This window comes from Cyrtonyx montezumae, unplaced genomic scaffold (genome assembly GCF_038088225.1).
Source record: "Cyrtonyx montezumae isolate F1298 unplaced genomic scaffold, pur_monq_1.0 scaffold_21, whole genome shotgun sequence".
NCBI classification, from domain to species: Eukaryota; Metazoa; Chordata; class Aves; order Galliformes; family Odontophoridae; genus Cyrtonyx; species Cyrtonyx montezumae.
In genome coordinates this window covers 5,775,784-5,793,445 of record NW_027071948.1, presented here as the reverse complement: position 1 = coordinate 5,793,445, position 17,662 = coordinate 5,775,784, and the positions used below count along the sequence as shown (strand labels likewise).

At 54.6% G+C, this 17,662-nt stretch overlaps 2 protein-coding genes across 3 annotated transcripts in view; both read left to right on the top strand.

Annotated features, from left to right (window-relative positions):
• CUNH1orf50 (chromosome unknown C1orf50 homolog) overlaps nucleotides 1-3,808 on the top strand; it is a 348,220-nt gene extending 344,412 nt beyond the window's left edge. The window contains exon 5 of the transcript XR_010622330.1: nucleotides 3,797-3,808. The gene's annotated coding sequence lies outside the window, so the exon portion shown is untranslated. The remainder of the gene's footprint in view (nucleotides 1-3,796) is intronic.
• EPHB2 (EPH receptor B2) overlaps nucleotides 1-17,662 on the top strand; it is a 95,972-nt gene that overhangs the window by 21,030 nt on the left and 57,280 nt on the right. For both annotated transcript variants that reach the window (XM_065738201.1, XM_065738202.1), the window contains exons 2-3: nucleotides 9,264-9,328; nucleotides 12,967-13,651. In XM_065738201.1, the coding sequence (XP_065594273.1) occupies nucleotides 9,264-9,328; nucleotides 12,967-13,651 (750 nt within the window). The remainder of the gene's footprint in view (nucleotides 1-9,263; nucleotides 9,329-12,966; nucleotides 13,652-17,662) is intronic.

Sequence of the window (17,662 nt, the reverse complement as noted above, 5' to 3'; positions counted from 1 at the left end):
ATAGGGCTGCTGGCTTTTTCTTCAGGCTGATTTGCAGGCGTGCATTAACATCTCCGGGATGCTTCCTCTGCTCGTGCATTGGTCTGCAGCCCCCAGATACTCAGTGCAGCCCTTGCAGGGTATGGCAGCTTTGTGGGCAGTCCCACAACTGATCCCTGCCTGCTTTGGGGCTGCTGTTTCACCTTGTTCTCATGGACTGCTCTGCCAGGTGATGTCTCTGTACTGGCGCAGCACGCAGAGCTCCCATGGGCTGTCCTGTGTGTGGAGCTTGGTTTCCTACTTGGGAAACACATTTAGGAGTGGGAAGCAGTAACCTTTGTAGGGATTTCTGCATGGGAAGACTGTCTGCCCACCCCATCCTCCTGGCTGTCTCCTGCTTATGCAACAGTGGAGGCATAGAATAAAACCATAGACTCATGAAGGTGAGATCATCCAGTCCAACATCCCAAACCGTGCTCACCGGCCACATCCCTCAGTGCTACATCTCCACGTTCCTTGAGCCCCACCAGGGTCTCCCCCACCCCCCGTGCCGATCCATCACCACTCTTTCAGGGCAGTTTCTCCTGATATCTCCAGGGGGAGGGTTAACCAGAATCTGCACGGTGGGCGGTGCTGACGCAGCGCATGGCTTGGGCAGCAGCACCAGCCTCGTGCCATCCTCTGCCCCCTTGGATGAGTGTGTGGTGAAAGAGGAAGCCCCTCTCTGCGGTGAGGTATTGAAGATGGAGTTTTCCCAAGGGAGGAAACATTTGCAGCTCACTAAAAATACCCACCGCTAACAGCTGCCGTCTCCGACATCGCTTTATCTGCGGCGGAGATGCGGGGTTCACATTTCTGGCGTGGCTGTGCACCATCCCCCGAGGACACCGATGCGGAGAGATGCTGCCTTGAATGCTGTCCTTGAGGGCTGCGAGAAACGAGTCAGCCTGGGAGCACTACAGCAGCTCCCTGCCAGGGATTTTGGGAATTCCTGCGTCAGTTCCATGGGCTGGGAGCCCAGTTCAAAGCCCCCCCACTGCCAGGGCTGCCTGGGGCGGGGGCACGGTGCACCCCTTTGCAGCTCAGTGCAGCCGTGCCTACAGCTGGCTCCTCTGAAGCTGTTCCCACTTGGGGCTGCCAACCAGAAGCAGATTTACAGCCTGTCAGTAAAAACAGTGAAAAGTTGGGAAGACTTGGCTGGCAGGTGAGCGCATGGAGCCAAACACGCGGCAGAGAGCATCCCCCGCTCAGCCGTGTGCCCCGGGCTCGTGGTGGAGGGGGATGTGGAACAGCTCAGGACCCACTCCTTGTGCGCTGTGCCGAGCTCTGTGTGGAGGAGCCAGTGGGGCCAGGGGAGGGGGAGCATCTCCCCAGCGTGTGGGTGCTCCGGCACAGTTCAGGTGCTGTTTGGTGCTCTGTGTTTGCTGGAGGACCCCCCGTCCCAGCTCGCCATGCTGCAGGCTCAGGGCCAGCAAGGTGAAGCTGCAGAGCATCACTCCTGATACCCTTGCTCCCAGTTGCTGCTGCCGGGACAGAAAGTTTCTCCTTTCTCTACTCACTGTGCATGCTCTGAAGCAGCTCATCCGTAACCTGGCTGCCTGCACAGCTCATCTCTGCGCTGTTGTCACCTCCCTGCATCCACCCTGAGCTCTGAAGCACCCTGCCTGTTTGCAGGTGGCTGACTGGAGCCGTGGGTGCTCCCATCCCATCAGCACAGCTCCTCCAGGCACTGCTTTGAGCATCCCTCTGTGCTTTGCAAGGCTTGGTCATGAAAGGGGTTCACTCAGTTAGTGTGCTGGCTTTGCTGTGACACAGCGTGGTCTAATTCTGCTTTTCAGTTCTCTGCTGGGCCCTGCTGTGACTTCCCTGCTCCCCTTGCACCCAGTGTGGCTGTGCTCTGTGTGGCCCTGCCTTTATGAGCCAGGCACAGGGCCGTGCAGCACAGCTGCACGTTGGTACATGGTGGTGGGGCTTTTGCTGGAGCTTTGGCTGTGTTTGGAGATAATATCTTTCCCCCGTAAATGTTATTACCCTGTATGTGTTCGGGGGGGGTGGAAGGGGGAGGTGGGGTCACCATCTGTGTTTTCCAATAAAAGCAAATTAAAATTGAAGCCCATTAAGGACAGCTCGATTGGGATGCTGAGCATGGCTCCGCAGCCTGCTGGGAATGGGTTACTTCCAGCCTGTGCCACCATGCAGGGTGACAAAACCTCATTTAGTGCCGGTGGTGCTGGGAGGTGGGACGGGGATCGCTCTGTGCTCTGGGTGGGGTGGGTGGGGACGCTGCCCCATGGGGAAGAGGAGCCAGCCCAGGTCAAAAGCAGTGTCCTTGGGCTCATGCTGCTCCTCTTGGTCCCATCAGTGCTCACTGCATCAGATCAAGAGGGAGCTTAGCAGGGAAAAAGGGTGGATGTCACACAAAAACCCTGCACATGCTGCTTAACTGGTGCTGCTGCTCAGTCTCTGGGCTTTTTTGGTGCATCTCTCATCTCCTGAGGTCACCCTGCTGCTCTTTGCAGGCACAAATACTGGAGTGGCACAGGGGATCATGTGAGGCCTGGGGTGTTGTGGGGGAGCTGAGCCCTGCATCTGCAGCTTGTGCCGGCCAGCTTTGGGGCACAGTGCAGGGAGCAGGTTATGACATTGCAAAGATGCTCTTCCCATACGTGCTGCAGCCAAGAGCTGGCACATGAGCAAGCAGGACCGGTGGCCAAGGGCTTGGTCAGGGTTAGAAGGCATGAGGCCTCCATCCCCGGTGCTGCCAGGGGGACGTGCCCCAGCTGCATCCTGCCCTTCTTGGCCACCGTGGTCTAGCTGTGTCCTGCCCTCACTGGGCTTGTAAGGATGAGTCTTTGTTAACCCCCCCACGAGGTGTCCCGCAGACAGTGGGGCTGGTGCAACTGCAGAGACCGAATCATCAGCGCTGACAGTAGCGGTGGCTGTTAAATGTCTGCATCTGTGCCTTCTCTGTGTGGCTACTGCATTCCCGGCAGCAGCAGGAGGGCCTCTGCTTGCTGGCATTTAGCATCTGCATTGTCTCTGCTCGCAGCCTGCCCTCAGCTGAACTCAGACCACCTACAAAAGCCAGCTCTGCTTGGGGAAGATGCTGCCAGCGAGGGCTGCGGGCCCTGGTGCTGCTGGAGCAGCTTTCTGGGGGCTCTGATGCAGTTATCAGGTTTCTGCTAACTGCTGGGCCCAATGGTGGCAGGAAAGCAGGAGCACTGCATGGGCAGTGATGGCTCTGGGCAGCCTGGCAGCCAGGCTGTCTTCCACAGCCAGCTTAACCTGCATCTTCAGCAGAGCCCTGAGCCTGAAAGACCCCAAAATCTGAGCTCCTTGTGGAGCTCCAGCCTTCCTCAGTCTTCCCAGGTGCTGCAGCCAGGCTGTATTCTTCCTGTAAGGTGGATGAGCTGGGCAGCCCCATCTGTCTGGCAGCATTACTTTGTATGGATGGGTTAATTAGAGAGCAAGATGTGCTTGGGTGACCCGCAAGGACTGAGCTTGTCCCCTCTTTTAGGGGTGTTTCCTGCGGGTGGCAGAGCAGCCAGCACCATACGTAGCAGTGCCTGCAATGGCCGCTGCACACCGATCCCTTTGGATGCTGGTGGCATCCGTCAGCCCTGGGTTTTGTCCCCTGGGGATGAATCCTGTTACACACACACACACAGACAGTGCATGAGGGACTGTGGAGCAAGGAGAGAGAGCTGTGTGGGAGCGAGGAAAGCACAGCTCAGCCCAAAATGAAGTACCTGCCTGCTCCTGTGTTGTCACACGCTGGGACCGCCGGCACAACCCGCTCCTGCATGCACTATGGCAGCCCTTGGGGCGGCCTGTGGGGCTTCATGCGCAAGGCAGGATGCGGGCAGTCCCCATCCCGGCTCCGTCACTGCTTCGTCTCGCTCCCTATCAATCACTCTCCCTCTTGGAGTTTAAGTGGATCCCTGAGTGAAGTATCCAAAATATCCTGCAGCCGCCGGCTCACAATGCAGCGTGCTGTTACCGCGCCAGCGGGTCGGCCGGGGGGGATTGGGTTTCAGTTTGTTCCGCTGGCCATCGGCCAGGCAAAGCAAAGCTCGGTGCTGCAGGGAAAGGCCACTGGGTTTGCTCAGCCCCTCTTAGCTCTTGCTGGCAAAAATATTATAATAAGGCTCCAGTAAAGCACAGGAGGCAGAGAGGGGCCTTTCAACTTCTGGAAGGATAAATAGATCTGCAGCGAGGGCTCTTTGGGGCGGGGGGACAGACGGGTTTCTCATTAACCCCCCCTCCTGTGTAGGGATGCGGTGGCTGCGCGTGAGGCCGGGCTGGAATTGCTGCTTCGGGAGCACGTGTGCCTGCACGGAGGAATCCGATGTTCTGCAGTGCTCTGGGAGATGGTGACGAGGCAGTGTGACCTGTGTCTGCCTCGACGTGGGATATCTGGTGCCAGCTCCTTTGCTCCATCAGTGAGGCCCGGGCAACTGGTTGCCTTTGCACATCCAGCACTGACCGTGGTTAATCCGATCCCAGGTCAGCCTCCACGTTTGCACCCTGTGTTATTTGTAACTGGCAGGTTTCCTGCGCCGAGGGAGGGACCGATGTGAGAAGTGCAAAGGGAAAGGAAAAAGTTGTGGGTGGAAAAATGAGGGTGGAGGCTTCAGCTATCTGTGGGGCTATTTATTTGTCCAGCTGTTTCTTTATCTGCAACGAGTTTGGAGCCCGCAGATGTGAAGGATTTACCAGGACTTCTGAGAAACCCAGGTCCAGATGGTCTAAATTGGTCGAAATTGGCAAAACTCCATGGACGTTGTTTTTCTGGACACAGAGAAGTGTGTCTGCAGTGTGCACAGATCCTCTGTTAATCCCTCCCAGCCTCTCTGCCACCGTCCCTTGCTCCTGTCACTCTCCAGTCTCCACTCTCTGGTGTCCCCGATCACAGCCAGCGCCTGTTGCCATCCTTGTCCTCTGCTCACCAGTCTCAGATGGGAAAAGCCGGTGCAGCTGAGCCGCCCATGCTTGCTTTGCTCGTGGCTGAGCAGCAGAAAGGGCATCAAGAAGTGCAGGAGCCTCTCTCCCAGGTCAGTGGCACTGACCACGAGCATCCCAGAGGCTGTGATGACAGCGGTGCATTTCTGCATGCAGAATACCCGAGCTGGAGCCTACAGTGTGGCAGCCTGCAGAGCCCGAGATGCTCTCGTAGCAGCAGTGCCTCCCCTGGCCGTGCCGGGCGGAGAGCTGCTTATTGAAAGCATCTTCAAAGTGAAAAGGACAGGCACTTATCTCCTAACCATCCCGTGGGGAGCAGCGCGGTTTCTGGTGGGAGTCAGGCCAGAGTTGCGTCTGCTGGATTTGAGCAGCTGTAGATTTATTTAGAGTGCTGTGGGTAGCATGTGAATCCGCAGATAAACACAGGGGAGGGAATAACACAAACAAAGATATCGAGAAAACGCTGCTCCGGCAAAAGTGTTTCACTGAAGTGCGGCTATCGGCGGCCGCCAGAGGTGGGCTGGGGGCCAGGGACCCCCCCCCCCGCCACTCGTGGGGGCTTAGCATTGCATCGTCACCATCACTGCTGAAGGTTTGCTGCTCCGTGCAGTTGCTGGGGTCCCACGTGTGCTGCCAGACCTGGAGGATGGTGCTGTGAAAGGATCAGCTGTGACAGTGAGCGAAGCTGCTGGATTTGAAGTAGGGAGCTTCTCTCCGCCGTGGTTTGCAGAGTGATGGGTTTCGGGGGCTTGTGGGTGTTTCACCCCATGTACAGCTGATGTCTTGGGACTCTGCCTGCCTGGCCTGAGATCAGGGAGGCTCTGCAGAGGGGTCTGGACAGGCTGGATAGCTGGGCTGAGGCCAACGGGATGAAGTTCAACAAGACCAGGCGCCGGGTGCTGCGCTTCGGTCACAGCAGCCCCATGCAACACCACAGGCTTGGGCAGAGTGGCTGGAAGGCTGTGTAGAGGAAAAGGACCTGGGGTAATAGCTATAGGACAAGAAGGAATGGCTCTGTGTTGCTCCAGGGGAAGTTCAGATTGGATATTAGGAAAAATTTCTTCTCTGAAAGAGTGGTGATGCACTGGCTCAGGCTTCCCAGGGAGGTGGTGGAGTCACCGTCCCCGGAGGTGTTCAGGAAACAAATAGATGTGGTACTAAGGAACATGGTTTGGTGGGGAGCTGTTGGTGATAGGTGGACAGTTGGACTAGATGATCTTAGAGGTGTTTTCCAACCTTAATGATTCTATGACCCAGAGGTGCTGCCTCTTGCTGTGGAGGTCTGAACTGATCAGAATCTGGGAGAGAGGCAGAGGAAGGACGCTGCAGATGAGAAGTACAGTGGCCTATTGGACACCTCTCCTGGCTTTGTTTGCTCCCTTTGTATAGCAATAAGCAACTTCTCAAGGGTGAGACAGTGAGCTTCTCTGGAGAGTTATATGGCCTTTTCACGCTCTTCACTGGAGAGTGTGAGATGCTTTTGTCCAGGTAAACAGGCGAGGTAGTTCTGTGGCAGGCAACTATAGGTTCATAGGTTCATTAGGTTGGAAAGGACCTACAAGATCATCTGGTCCTATCACCATCCCTACCCACTGAACTGCTAAATCCAATCCCTTAGCACCACATCTATGGAGGTGCTCCATCCCTGGAGGTGCCCGGGGTCAGGTTGGATGAGGCCCTGGGCAGTATGACGTAGTAGGGGACAGCCAGCCCACAGCAGGGATTAGGGCTGGGTGGGCCTTAGGATTCCTTCCGACCCAAGCCAGTGTGTGATTCTGTGATGATTTAGGCAGTAGTGTGTGTTTTGAGATCAAGCATCAATGAAGGAGCAAACACACCCCTACCCCTGAAATCCAACCTGGCTTCACATACACATTCGCAGACAGTGCGGCTAACGAGGTTTGCTCTGATTCGTGGAGATCAGTTATTCACGATTTTATGGAATTCAGGCAACTCCTGCCAAATGCTAACATGTCAACTGATCTCCGCATGCTTTCTGGACTTCAGCCAGGACAGCGATTTGCTGGAAAAGATGTGCAGAAAGTCACACAAAGGGATGTTACAGCCGTGTGCAGAGGGGACTGCAGTCTTGGGGTCCACACTACATAAAGAAGGACGAACAGGAGCCCCTAAAGAAAGGGACCAGATGTAGACTGAATGAATACGGACTCTCAGTTACTCTGGTTACCTTGGGGAGGGCTGGGAGATGATTCATTTGCCACCCTTGAGCAGCACAAGAGGGAAAGGAGGTTTTGGATAACAGGGTCTGAAAGTAAAAGGAAATCTAATAACTGGCAGCTGAGCAGCATAAATTCAGTTTTAAAGTAAGAGAAGATATATTTTTTGTACTGACCTTTAGAAAAATCTGCTTGAAACTTGCAGCTTTCTGCTCCTTGTTACTGTGTCGAAATGGGATGTCCTTGAGCCAGCTCGGGTGGAAGTGTCACTCCAGGGAGGTGGAATCTTCGAATCATTAAGGTTGGAAAAGATGTCTATAAGACCATCCAGTCCAACCCATCCCCACCGTGCCCACTGCCCACGTCCCTCATCGCCACATTGCCACATTTAACCCCTCCAGGGATGGACCCCAGGGCAGCTGTGCCAACACCCCACCACTCATCCAAGAAGAAATCGTTCCTAACACCCAATATGAGCCTCCCTTAGGACAACTTATGGCCTCGTGCAACTCTTCAGCAGAGGATAAGGGGCAGTGGTGAGGGCTGCAGGCAGTGTGTGCTTCAGTGCTGAGCTGGGCACGTGTCCATTGCACCATGTTTTTGTGGAAGAAAGTGCTTCAAAATTGTTTTTATTTGGGGAAGTACGCTGTCACAGAGTGCATCTTCTTTTACGTGGTAGTCACTGTCACTGATAGTTAAGACAAATCAACTTAGCTAGCGTTGTTTTTATTTAAAGTAGCTCAGCTCCTCGCTAGCACTGGGTGAAAAATGTTGTTCTCCCTCTAGATCAAAGTGCCACTGGTGTTCTAATGAAAAAGCTAGATACTTGGATAAAATAAACACTGTCATTAAGCCGTGTAAACAGACCCTCAGTTTAAAAAGAAATTTCATAAATCTGAACGGCAAAATTTTTGGGAGAGCTGTTTTCCAGAACTCTTCAAATTTGAAAGGAACTTTTTTTTTTTTTTTTTGCTTTTTTGCTTTTGGAATAAAACCAAATTTTGAAATGCTGGTTTCCTGTGAACTGGAAACCACTGGCTCTAAGCAGGAGTAAGTAACAACCCGCAGTCTGAAAATGATTTACTGCCAGAAGTAGGTGCAAGCAGCATATCTATGCCGAGGCACTTTTTGGCTTACTAATGGGAAAAGGGAGTTTACGTGGACTGAATAAAAGTCATTTTGCCATCTCTGGATCCAGCCTTATCTCTTTAAGTGATGGATCTGTGCAGTGCTAATCTTTTCTTCCTTCATTTTTGTTCAAAGCAGTGAAAGTGGAGAAGGTGAAGATAATTTTGGGGTATTTGTGGCAGGATGCTTGGGCTTTTAGTGGTCAGGAGCAGGACACAGTTATCATCAGGAACTCTCCATCCCTGCTCTGGCCATGGGAAGTGGCACTATATTGGGTCAGCAGGCTGACGAATGGAGACCTTGACTGTACTGGGGCTGTCTTTTGGGTCCATGGGCTGAGTTATTGGAGATCTTGACTTTATCAGGGCTGTCTGTAGTTCTATAGGCTGGTGAATGGAGATCTTGACTATATGGGGGCTGTCCGTTGGGTCTGCAGGCTTATGGATGGAGGATCTGACTGTATTGGAGCTGTCTGTGGGTCTGTAGGCTGTTGGAGATCTTGTCTATATTGGGGCTGTCTGTTGGGTCTGTAGGCTGGTGGCTGGAGGTCTTGACTATATCAGTGCTCTCCTGGTGAGTGAGCTGAAGCTGGGTGGGTGTACACCTTGTAAATAAGGTGCTTTTTCTTGAGAGCTGCAGAACCCTGAAAATAAACTCTTTCCTTGCCTATTCCGTAGTAATTGGGAAGGCAGGGAAATTGAAGCTGCAAGATGGATTTCATGTTTGTGTCTTGCTTGAGCATGCAGTGTGACCTTCCTGAGCCATCCTCTGCCGCTGTTCGGTGCTGATTAGCGATAGCAGCATCTGACCTATTTCTGCCCAAATTGCCTGGAAAATTGGCTTTAATGTTGGTTTAATTTTTAAGTATGGCAAGTCCTGGAAGTGCTTTTCCTTCTTATCTGCTGCTGCATGGCCGAGGATGCTGCCTACCATGCAGAAGGCTGAGAAAGTGTCCCACTTTTGCAAATGTAACTGGAAGGTGATGGACTGACTCCTTGTTTCCCCTTCCTCCTGCAGAGACACTGATGGACTCCACAACGGCCACGGCAGAGCTGGGCTGGATGGTGCATCCTCCCTCAGGGGTGAGTTGAGCTCTTGCTTTACGGGAGCTGGGTGCCCCATCTGGGGTCTGTGACTGGAAGCCAACACAGGTGGGGAGGTCAACTGCTGAAGTGAAGTGCTTTGGCTGAATGAAAAGATGTGGGAGGGGTATAAAAACAGCGTCTCTGCACCCATGGAAAAGGTGACAGCCATTTCTGCCCTCACCAGCTTTGCATGGGAAATCAGGGTGCTTCAGAGCATCCCTCCCCTCTGCCTGCAGTGGCCAGAAGCTACTTAGGGCCGCAGTGCCCTCTCCACCCCCGTTCCTGTGTGCCAGCAGCTAGTGCTGGGGTGGAGGTAGGGCTGGCAGGGTACCCTTGCAGTGCCCTGATCCAAGCCATGCCTGCTGGTCTAGCATCACACTCGCCCTTGTGTTATGTGGCCAAAGCCAGCCTGACCCAAGCCCGGAGATTCTGCCTTTCCCTTTTCCCCTTTCCCATTTACCCTTTTCCCTTTTCCTTTATTCCTTTTCCTGTTTCCCATTTCCCTTATTATCTTTCCCTTTTCTCCTTTGTCTTCCTCCCTTTTCCTCTTTCCTTTCTCCATTCCCCCTTTCTTTTTCCCCTTTCCTTTTTTCCCCTTTCTTTTCCCCCTTTCCTTTTTTCCCCTTTCTCTATTCCCCTTTCCCTTTTCCTCTTCCCTTTTTCCTTTCCCATCTTCCTTTTCCCCTTTCCCTTCTTTTGTCCCTTTCACTTTCCTATTTCCCCCTTCCTTCTTTCCTTATCCCCATTTCGTCTTTCCTTTCCCCTTTCCTTTTTTCCTTTTTCTCTTTGTTTTCCCCTTTCCCTTCCCCCTTTCCCATTTCCCATTGCCCTTTTTCATTTTCCCTTCTTCCTTTTTCCCTTTCTGCCTTTCCTTTCCCCATTTCCACTTTCTCTTCTTTCCACTTTTCTCCCCTTCTTTCCCTTTCTTTCTTCTGTTCTCTTTTCTTTCCCTTCTTCCCTGCACCCAGCCCCACCAAGGCACCAGGCGGGCTGGATGAAGACATTCCTCTAGGCCTCACCCCGGACCTGACAGCAAGCCCGCTCCCTGAGCCAGCCTGGCAGAAGAAAGGAAATGTGCGAGCAAAGCCTCTGTTGAGGAGATTAAATCCTGCAGGAGCAGCCTCCTCTGCCTGCCCAGATCTGGGATGTGGGGGCTGAGGCACCGGGCCCCCATCACCATGATAAAGCCCCGCGCCCGCCCCGCCAGCACCGGCCTGGCCGCCGAGGGGGGATGACAGGCACACAATGGGCAGGAGCAGAGGTCAAGTCTTTTTCTCTCCTCGCCCAGCCTTTCTTGTTTGCAGGTTTTCCATATGTAAAGCACGCCTTGCTCCCGGCTCGCCAGCCCCGCAGTAATGAGGCCTGGGCCTGCTGGAAGCCGTCTCTCCGTATTATTGTGCTGCCTTCTTCTTTTGAGTTCCCGGCATGTTAATTAGAGAACGAGGAGAAAGGGAGAGGCTTCTAATTAAGCGTTGAGGAAGAACAGGGGCTGATGCACGGGAGTGACTTTCACTCCCAGCTGCGAGAAGGGAGCAAGGCCTTGTAGGGCCTGAGCAGCCCCAGCTCGTGGGGCAGGTGGATGGGTCCTGGTGGCCAGCACGGTGCTGCTGGCATCAGGAGAGATGCAGGCTTAGCAGAGCTGTGTCAGAGGCCAGGCAGGGGGAGAAAGCTGATTCCTTACATCTTGTCTGTGATTCCTCCTCACCGGTGCCCTAAAAACTGGGGAAATCCTGCTCTTTTTTTCTTTTTCCACTAGCACATCTAATTTATTTATGGAAAACAAAGCAAACGCTCCTCCTGCATTTCGTGAGGATGCTCTCCTTCTCTCCTTGCGATGGTAGCAGATTTGCAGCCACAGCCCATCAGAAGTGGTTGGAGCTGTTTGGGGATCTTCTCTGACAGCCTTCTGTTCAGCCGTTAGCCTCGGTATGCAAAGAACAATCTGTCTCTGCTCTCGGGAGCCTCCCTCTGCAGCCCTGAGTGCAGGGATGTGGTGACAGCAGGGTTGCACTGCGGACAGGTCCTGCACCCAGGGCACGATTATGCTCTGCACATTGGATTTTATGTCCGTGAGAAGCAGCTTTGCTTCCACTTGAGCAGGTTTATGAGCAAGCTCATGAAGAAGCATTCCATCTGGATGGGTACCCTGGTGGTTCCCTTCAAGGCAGACCTCCATAAGCTTCCCCAGACCTGCCCTCCTCTATCCTCTCCATGCTGGAGTGGAGGGAGGCTCAAAGGGCAGGTGAATCCCATGTGCTTGCTCTCCTCTTGCTCTAGAGATGTTCATAGAATTGTAGAATGGTTGGCTTGGAAGAGACATTAAAGCCAAAAGAAGAGACCTTAAAGCTTGGAAGAGACGTTGAAGTTCCAACCCCTGCCTGGAGCGGGTGCCCCCACCAGCTCAGGCTGCCCAGGGCCCATCACGGCTTTGGGCACCTCCAGGATAGAGCACCTGCACTTTCCTGGGCAGCACTGCCCACTGAGTAAAAAATTTCCTCCTAACAGTCATCCTTAATCTTCTCTCTTTTAGTTTAAAACCACACCCCCTTGTCCTATCACTATCAGACTGTATAAAAAGTTGATCTCCCTCCTGTCTGTATGCTTGCTTTAAGTACTGGAAGGTGATGATGGAGATCTCCCCAGAGCCTTCTCTTCCCCAGGCTGAACACTCCCAGCTCCCTCAACCGCGAGATCTGCTCCTGCACTCTGAGCATCGTCCTGTTCCCTCACCTTCCTCCTCCCAAGCTGTCCAGCAGCATATTGCCCTCAGCCACAGACATCTTGATGGATCCTATTGGGCATATCCCATCTCTGACCTGCTCTGAAGTGTTCCCCCACCCTACAAAGAGCTGAGGGATCGGACAAAAGGACAGAGAGCTGAATAGGGCCAGTCTGCAGTGGGTGCAGTTACAGGCAGTGCTGTAGCTGCCCTGAGCACTATGGAAACTCCTCCTGAGCTGGGAGGAGCTGGGCTAAGCTTCCCACATGAAGTGTGGATAAGAACTTCAGTATCATCCAGGCCAACCCCAACCCATCCCCACCGCTCACCACGTCCCCCAGTGCTACATCTACCCATTCCTTGAAGACCCCCAGGGACTGTGACTCCCTCACTCCCCTGGGCAGCCTGTGTCAAGCATTACCACTGCTTCGTACTGTCCTGCTGCCGTGCAGAGGGGCTTGGCTGTCCCGCTGGCACCCCGCACCTTGCATGGCACTATGGCTGCAGCCGGGAAGGAGGTTTTACGGTCACGTTATAAAGCAGGGTCTGTCTGCCACGGTTGTAACCGTAGTGGCACCGGTGGGAATACATCTGCTGAAGGCATCGTGTTACTTAGCTGGGAGGCTCTGCAGCTCTGAGGAGGCCTCTGCAGGACGGTGCAGCCGACGGCAGAGAGCCCCTGCTAAAGACATTACTGCTGCAGATGGAGTGCGTGGCCCTGCCGTGCCCTGCCACACCCGGACCACGTGCAGGGAGGTTTTGCCGTGGGTGAGACCCCTCTGGACTCGCACAGGGTTAGGGTGATGTGGTACGGAGTGGCACGGCTTCTGCCAGGACGGCAGAGCAGGTAGGGACCCTGTGCTTAGTGCTGTGAATGTCCGCTCAGCCCCGCTGACTTTTTGTGTCCTGTCCGCAGTGGGAAGAGGTGAGTGGATACGATGAGAACATGAACACCATCCGCACGTACCAGGTGTGCAACGTCTTTGAATCCAGCCAAAACAACTGGCTGCGGACCAAGTACATCCGGAGGCGAGGTGCGCACCGCATCCACGTGGAGATGAAATTCTCCGTTCGGGACTGCAGCAGCATCCCCAATGTCCCAGGCTCCTGTAAGGAGACTTTTAATCTCTATTACTACGAATCAGACTTTGACTCTGCCACCAAGACTTTTCCTAACTGGATGGAAAACCCTTGGATGAAGGTAGATACAATTGCTGCCGACGAGAGCTTCTCGCAGGTGGACCTCGGTGGGCGGGTGATGAAGATTAACACTGAGGTGCGCAGCTTCGGGCCTGTCTCCAAGAACGGTTTCTACCTGGCCTTCCAGGACTATGGGGGCTGCATGTCCTTGATTGCAGTCCGTGTCTTCTACCGCAAGTGTCCCCGTGTGATCCAGAACGGGGCGGTCTTCCAGGAAACCCTCTCGGGTGCGGAGAGCACATCTCTGGTGGCGGCACGGGGGACGTGCATCACCAATGCGGAGGAGGTGGATGTGCCTATCAAGCTGTACTGCAATGGGGACGGCGAGTGGCTGGTGCCCATCGGCCGCTGCATGTGCAGGCCGGGCTACGAGTCGGTGGAGAACGGGACCGTCTGCAGAGGTAACTCCTTCCCCTTGCTTCTCGTGCTCATCTCGCTGCTGTGCTTGTGTCGCTGCTCTGGATTTTGAGGCTGTGATCTGCAAAGCGGGAGGGACCTCTCACAGGAGTTGGGTTTGCCTCTCTGTTGAAGGGGCTCTGCCTTAGCTATGGGTCCGCAGAGTGCAGGGGTGCAGTGCTGCCTTTCGTGCTCCCCAGGAGGGACACTCAGTCACTGAGCTGTGCCTCTGCTCTGCAGCCACCTCCCAGAATTCTGGGGCTGGGATGGAGCTGGAGAACAGGAGAAAGCACAGAGGGTCTGGAAGAAATAGTTTCCTCCTTGGTTGCACAGAAGCTTATCTCTGGAGAGTGCTGGGTGGATGTGCTCAGAGGTGTTGGGGTTGTGGAGAAGGAGGTGAGGGAGTGGAAGAGCTGCAGAACGGGACAAAAAGAGGAAAGCAGAGCACACTGCAGCGTTTGGCAAACCGATTCTTCCCTCCCTGTCCCGGCTGAACATCAAAATCCCACTGCAGTTTTGATAGCATCAACACACTGAGCAGAGCTGGAATTTCTCTGAGATCAATTATAGATATGTCAGTAGGTACTGCAGTACTGTGCAGGGAAGGAGCTGCTTCTCCTCTCTGCTTGCTGCAAGAAGGGGTGTGTGGGCAGCACCACAAGCATGGGGAAGGTGCAGGTGGGGGGAAATGGACATTGCAGAGAGGGGAACAGTCTGTGGCCGTGCTTGGTTGGGACTGCAGGCTGAATGGCTGTGCTGGTTCCTCTGCCATCGCATCACCAGTCACAGCAACCCAGTATCCATCTCAAGGATGCAAGGTTGACCTGGGGCTCTCCTGCAGGATCAGGCACAGAGAGTGGGTTCCTCAAACACCGTGGGCTCCGAGGAGTGCCTTGGTGCTGAGGGATGCCCCAGGCCCCCAGCAGGAGAGGCTGGAACAGGGTCTTTCACAGGGGCAAGGGATGGGGGAAGACGACAAGTAGAGTCTGAGGAGGACATAAGAAGAAATTTCAGAACCTGAAAGCAGTGTAGGAGTTACGTGTTGAGGCCGAAGCAGCAGAGTGAAGCCTCTTCCCTTTACTACATGGCTTCTCCTTGCAGCGCTCCCTTGGAGGGGTGAGCACAGCCTGCTCACATGTCAAGCTGCAGGTCCTGATGTTGGCAGGGATGTTTGATATCCTTGCTTGAATCTGCTGCTTACTGGGACACCATGTAGCCCTTCTCTCCCCATTACTGGGGACCAAGAGCTGCAGTGGGGCCGGGGCTTCTGAGAGTACTGCTGCAGCACAGCGTGCAAAGGGAGCCCGGCTAATCCCAGCTGGATGTTTTACAGTGCCCAAGTGGAGCATTCGTAGCAACACGAGGCAGCCAAAATGCTTCATGTCAGCTTTTCCATCTCGAGGTTTTTTTGTGTTTTTTTTTTTTTGTTGTTTCACTCCTTTTTTTGTTTCACTCCTGCACAATGCTTTGCTCTGATACAGCTCCAGTTTCTCAGTTTGTGCTGCATCCCTGGTCCCGATGCCAGCCCAGCCAAGGGTCGGTCCCTTCGAGTGCCCATTGCCAGAGCCCATTTCTATCAGCCAGAAGGGAAGGGGGCCGAGGTGGAGGGGGAGAGCAGAAGGGCTGGCTCTCCTCTTTGTCTGTGCAGCAGCAGGATTTTGGGAGGTCCGGTACCTCAGCAGCTGTTTCTGCAGCCGGTGCTGGCGCGCACGCAGCCCCACGCTCCCCGCCGTCATCAATCACACGGTGGCCGGCAGCGCGCCGTCTCCGTGGGGCAGCTCTGGCTGCAGGGCTGGATGGGCCCGGGGCTCTGCCGCCAAGTGGAAGGATTCCTCTGGTTCCTATGGGGCACGTGGGGGTCAGGAGAGCCACCACACAGAGATGGCACGGCTGTCAGAGGGGATAGGGAGGGGGCACATCACCCCGGCTGGGTTAACAGCACCCTGGGGGGGGGTGGGGACCTGTGGGCTGCAGTCCTGCATCACTGCCCTGATGCTGTCACACTTCTGCCCGCTGCCAGTCCCTGCTGCGTGGGCAGTGTGTGAGCCTGGGCTTGGGGGACTTGCTCATGCATATGGCCGGCAGGTTTTTTTTTGTGTTTTGAGGGGTGGGAGGAAATCTGGGCCCTTTTCCAGGAGCAGAACAAAAGCAAATCCAAACTGGCTCTCGGCGTGAAGTGCTCTCGCACGGCTCCGTAGCCCCAACGGGACGTGTCAAGGACGGCCCACGGGTGCTGTGCTGCCAGTGGGCCTCGGTGCACCCCAAGCAATGGGCAGCCCGGCCCCACAGCGCAGCAGAGAGCGCTGGAAGGAGTTGCTCATTTTCTCTGCCGGGCTTTTCATCTGGCTAATGCAACACAAGCCTGCTCACGGCAGCACACACAAGGGATATTTATGGAGGAAGTTCATGCATCTAACAGCTTAAGCTCCTTTAAGCTTGCAGCCCCAGCACAAAAGGATTTGGGGGCAGTTAACAATTCTGTGTGGTTAAGAGATTTTTCATTTTGCTGGGCCCTGCTCCCCAGTCCCGCCGGGCTCTGCGCTCCGCATCGCCGCACGCTGCCTGCCCCGCTCCGTCCCGCTGTGCTGCCGGGGGCCCCGCAGCGCCCAGCCCCGTCCTCCTGCTCCCATGCTTCACCTTCTCCTGCTCTCTGCCTGCATCTTTCTTTCTCCATCCCCCTGTTCTTTGTCTGGCTGCCTCCCCCCTTCCCCCCCGCCCGTCCCTCCCAAGCAGCATATTAAGCGCATTTCTGTCTCTGCCTCCCTTATTCATTGGCTCTGCTCCGCAACAGAGGAGGCAGAGCCATTGTGCTCCTTGCTCTCTCTCTCTAGCTGGACGGCAGTCGAGCACTGCCTTTGCCTGCTCGGGGATGGCAGCTGCTGAACTCTGCTTCCATCTCCAGCTCCTCCTCCAGCTTCGATGGCCTTGTGGTGCAGTGGGCAGCCTCTTCCTCATTGCGTTTGTATAACATTGAGCACGGGGAGCCCTGCTCTTGCTGATGGTGCTGTCCTGCAGAAGATGGTGGTGATGTAAGAGACCCGTAGCATCATCTCTTAGGGTCACTGATGTTTTGGAGGAGGAGAGGAGTTACAGCAGTAGCGAGGTGCCTTAATCCTGCTCTTTCCCTGGTGTAGAGAGCCGGGATGAAGGATGTTGATGCCATCACCCAGCCTGGCCACCCAGCCTGGCCAGCTCCACCAACCCCACAGCCCAGCTCCACCACCCCAGCACCAGCTGAGCCTCAGACCAGCTCTCAAGGCAAGAGCACGGCCTTTGGGATTACTGCTGTAGCCATCCCTGTTGGAGGCTGTAAAAGATTGGCTGGATTGGTTCTTGTAGGTACGGGGCCTTCACGTGGGCTCTGTGAAGAGGATGTTCCCATTATGTTACGGTCACATCCCGTATGGACACCATGTTTTGGTGATTAGCAGCTATTTATGGCACCGTGCCTGCTCTGGTTCTGGGCCTCCACAGATAGTGCTGGACCCAGCCAATAGATTGTAAGGCCCTAGGGTTAATGAAGTTCTTAAAGGAAACATTCCTGGTTGAGCTAGAGCAGATACAGCCAATTGTGATATAAATGTTTCCAGAGAAGGAGAATTATCTTAAATACTTCCAGTGGTGTTCCTGCCTCCTTACCTGGCCCCTGCTGCCTGGCACTTGGACCTCAGTGAACTGTGTCCAGCGGAGCCTCCATTCTCATCCCATTGGATCCCACGTGGCTGTTTCAGAGTACTCCTTGACCCTCTGCCCTCTTTGTGCTAAGAGCTTTTTGGCTCTTCCCAGCCCTTCGTGCTCCTTCAGCCTTGCAGTTGGCACAGCCTCCATCCCACGGATCAATGCAGTTGAGTGCTGGAGTGGCACCTCGCTCTCTAACATTTCTCTGTGCCATCTTCACATTAACCATTTCAGCAGCGGTTTTTGACTGTATTCTTTTGCTCAGCTGGTAGTTGGGGAGGGATCTTGTCCTTTGCAGCAGGACCATGAGCAGAGAACCGCTGTGGCCTGCGTCCTTT